Source organism: Camellia sinensis, chromosome 7 (genome assembly GCF_055761805.1).
Source record: "Camellia sinensis isolate YWXY chromosome 7, ASM5576180v1, whole genome shotgun sequence".
In the NCBI taxonomy this organism is placed as follows: Eukaryota; Viridiplantae; Streptophyta; class Magnoliopsida; order Ericales; family Theaceae; genus Camellia; species Camellia sinensis.
In genome coordinates, this window is record NC_138967.1 from 108,795,060 (window position 1) to 108,798,427 (window position 3,368).

The following is a 3,368-nucleotide window of genomic DNA, read 5'->3' on the forward strand; positions in this document are numbered from 1 at the left end:
CCAAAAGATATACATGTATATATATATCGAGCCCTCAAAAGTCGCGCCCTCAAATGGCGCGCCCACTGCATCAAAAGCCGTGCCCGACAGAAATCATCGAGCGGCGAGCCATCAAAAGTCGCGCCAAACACGCGGCGATGCACGTGATCGACAGAGCGCGTCTCGTCCTCTTCGTCATTGTCTTTATAAACCGATGCGGAGGCTGTGCAAACCAAACGAGTCTAAAACATCTTCTGAAACACTCTGCAACCAACCCTTTCTGACATTTTCAGTCTGAAATCGCTGCTTCTCTGAAACACTTAGCAACCCAAAACATGGCCTCTTCTTCCCGTTCAGCTACCCAGAACATGGCCTCTTCTTCCCGTGGTCTGCTCACTCTCTTTCCCGACCTCAACGAGTCCACAAGAGAGATAACCGATGCGGTGGCCCTTGAACCTCAACCAAGCGCCCCTGGTTTTGCGCCGTTGACCTTTCCTATGCGGTCTGTGGAGCAAATAATGGCAGCGCAATCAGATATTGAGGCCAATCAGTATACATTGAAGTCATGTGTGGAGACGATGACTGCAGTCACAAACTTGTCGCACCGGCTTCAGAGTAGGACAAATGAGGTGCAGCAGTTAAACGTTCAACTGGCTCTGCTCCAGCGCATGTATAAGGATGCGCGAGCAGAGATATGTGTGCTAAAAGCGGAAAACAAGGAGCTGAAGCGGAAGGCCACCGTTATGTTCCGATTTGGAGGTCCGCCATATGCTGCAGTGGAGGAGCAGGGGGGAGGGAACGGGCTCGGCAGCGTGGGAAACACGGAGGCAACACCGTCAAGAGCCGTCCAGGACAAGGCAAGAAGAAGAGACCGGTGGCAGAGTAGAGTAGAGAAGGGATAAAGAAAAAATCCCGCCTGTAGGTGGGTGTTCGTGTGTTTTTTTTTTTGTTTTTTTTTTTATTTTTGTGTGTAACTCTCTGGTGAGAACGCGATGGAAGTAGATTCCTGAGATGAATAAAACAAGGTTTGGAGTGCAAATCTATATGGTATGAATGGAAGTTGAAAAAGATTAAAAATAATGTGAAAGAAAAATAAAGAAAGAAAGAATAAGAAAATATGTGAAATCAAAACGAAAGAGTGGGAAAAGAAGGAAAGTGGGTCACGTGGTTTCAGGGCCCACGGTGTTGTTAAATCCAGGAAAGGTGTTTGACGTATTTGGTTTTGTGTTTTTTTTTTTTTTTGTGTTAAGAATAATAAGGATAATAATAATAATAATAATAATAATAATAATAATAATAATAATAATAATAATAATAATGTATTAATGGGGAAAGCATGTGCGCTGGTGGGAGCAGCTGCATATAAAAGATATGAAGGTGGGGAGGAATGGACCATGGAGAGAGTGGGTGGAATAAATTAAGGGAAATTATGGATATGATTAAAGTGGGTCTGGTGGAGAGAAAAAGGGACCTGAGAGAGAGGGAGTGGGTTGATTAAGAAAAAAAAAAATGTTTTCATCATAAAGTGCATGTGGGAGACCACGGGAAGTGAGAGAGAGAGAGAGCTTCCAGATCACAGACTCAAGCACCCCTCCAAGATTATTCTCTTTTTTTTTTTAACTTTCTGAAAAATCAGACATGGGAGCTGCTCCTGAAAGACCAGAGAGCTTTAATGGCTCCAGCTCTCAAGATGAACTGGTGGTAGAAGGCTGCAATGGCTGCACCAATGAAGGGTCCTACCCAAAACATCCAATGGTCATGCCAAGCCTTTTCTTGGTTGTAAATAACAGCAGCTCCAAGGCTCCTAGCAGGGTTGATGCTAGTGCCGGTGACCGAAATGGTGGCTAGGTGAACCATGAACACAGCGAACCCAATTGGAAGTGGTGCCAATACAGGGACATGGGAGTCTCTGGCGCTCCTCTTGGGATCGGTGGCGGAGAAGACGGTGTAGACGAGCACGAATGTTCCGATGATCTCGGCGCCCAAGCCGGTGCCCTTGCTGTAGCCGGTGGAGAGCTCGTTAGCATCACCGCCGTAGACGTCGTAGTAGGAGCTCTGGAAGGCCTTCACAAGCGCAACTCCGCATATGGCACCCAAGCACTGAGCCACCATGTACATCACTGCTCGAATCAGCGACACTTTCCGAGCCAAGAACAGCCCAAATGTCACTGCTGGGTTTATGTGTCCTCCAGAAATTCCAGCAGTGCAGTAAACAAGCACAAAGATCATGCCACCAAAAGCCCAAGCTATGCCGAGAATCCCAGCGCCGCCACACTGGTCAGCATTCTTGACCGGGTTAACCTGGCTCTTGTAACCAATCACCGTCAAAATCGTAATGTAAAGGAACAAAAGCGTGGCAATGAACTCCGCAATCAAAGCCCTGTAAAACAACCACTTGGTCAGCTCCTCCACGTCGATTAGCGGTGCCGGTGGCGGATCCTGGTAGTCCTTGGCGGAGTAAGACCCCTGCTCCGCCACCCCCATATCCTTCGCCATAATCTATATAATACAACTTTCTACAGAGAGAGAGAATAGGGTGTGGTCTTTCAAACGGTCTGTGTCTCATTTTCAGCTATAATTCCAAGCTCGAGATCGATATCAATGGAGATCGACGACGATGGTGGTGCTGTCTCTGACAACGATGCCGGGAGGTTGCCAATGATGCCGGAAGAGGGCGGCAGAGCTCCGGCGTTAGATGCATGTTGCGATGGGGACGCGCAGTTGTTATCCACCGCCTACGGATGCGTCGGTGGTGCCTGAGGTTGCAGCAAAGGACCCACTGTGATCCAGCTCATGCACATGTGATCCAGCTCTCAGCCTCCCACAATCATGCTGCTTTTGTCATGGAGTCTGGAGAGGCATTTACCTGTGGAGACAATTCATCATTTTGTTGTGGACATAGAGATACAGGCCGTCCAATATTTAGGCCTAGGCTTGTTGAAGCATTGAAAGGAATCCCTTGCAAGCAGGTTGGTGCAGGGCTTAGTTTTACAATGTTCCTCCCAACACAAGGCCGTGGCTATACATGTGGGACTAATGCACATAGCCAGCTTGGCCATGGTGATACCCTTGATAGACCAAAACCCACAATTGTAGAACTGCTAGAGTCAGTTGGATCTGTAGTTCAGATTTCTGCCAGTCCGAGTTATGCCCTGGCTGTAACTGAGGACGGGGACGCGCAGTTATCACTGTAAAGTAGAGAGAGGTCTTGCGAGTTGATGGAGGTCTCAAATTGGTTGAGGTCCGGCGGGCGGTCAAGGCAAAGTTGCCGCCCGCCGGAAGGCGAAGAATACCAAGAGCTTAACCTATAGCTCTGATACCATATTAGAATTAATGTATAGGGAAAGAGAGAGAGAAACAATTATGTATGTATTGATATTAATAACAGA

The 3,368-nt window shown here is 47.6% G+C and overlaps 1 protein-coding gene across 1 annotated transcript; it reads right to left on the reverse strand.

The window, feature by feature from the left end:
- Positions 1-1,530: 1,530 nt before the first annotated feature.
- LOC114260351 (putative aquaporin PIP2-5) lies at positions 1,531-2,516 on the reverse strand. Its single transcript, XM_028200439.2, has one exon. The coding sequence runs from the start codon at positions 2,473-2,475 to the stop codon at positions 1,612-1,614; it is 864 nt and encodes a 287-aa protein (XP_028056240.1). The 5' UTR covers positions 2,476-2,516; the 3' UTR covers positions 1,531-1,611.
- Positions 2,517-3,368: the final 852 nt, after the last annotated feature.

Coding starts and splice junctions, on each gene's coding strand:
- LOC114260351 (XM_028200439.2), bottom strand. CDS start 2,475: ATGGCGAAGGATATGGGGGTGGCGGAGCAGGGGTCTTACTCCGCCAAG.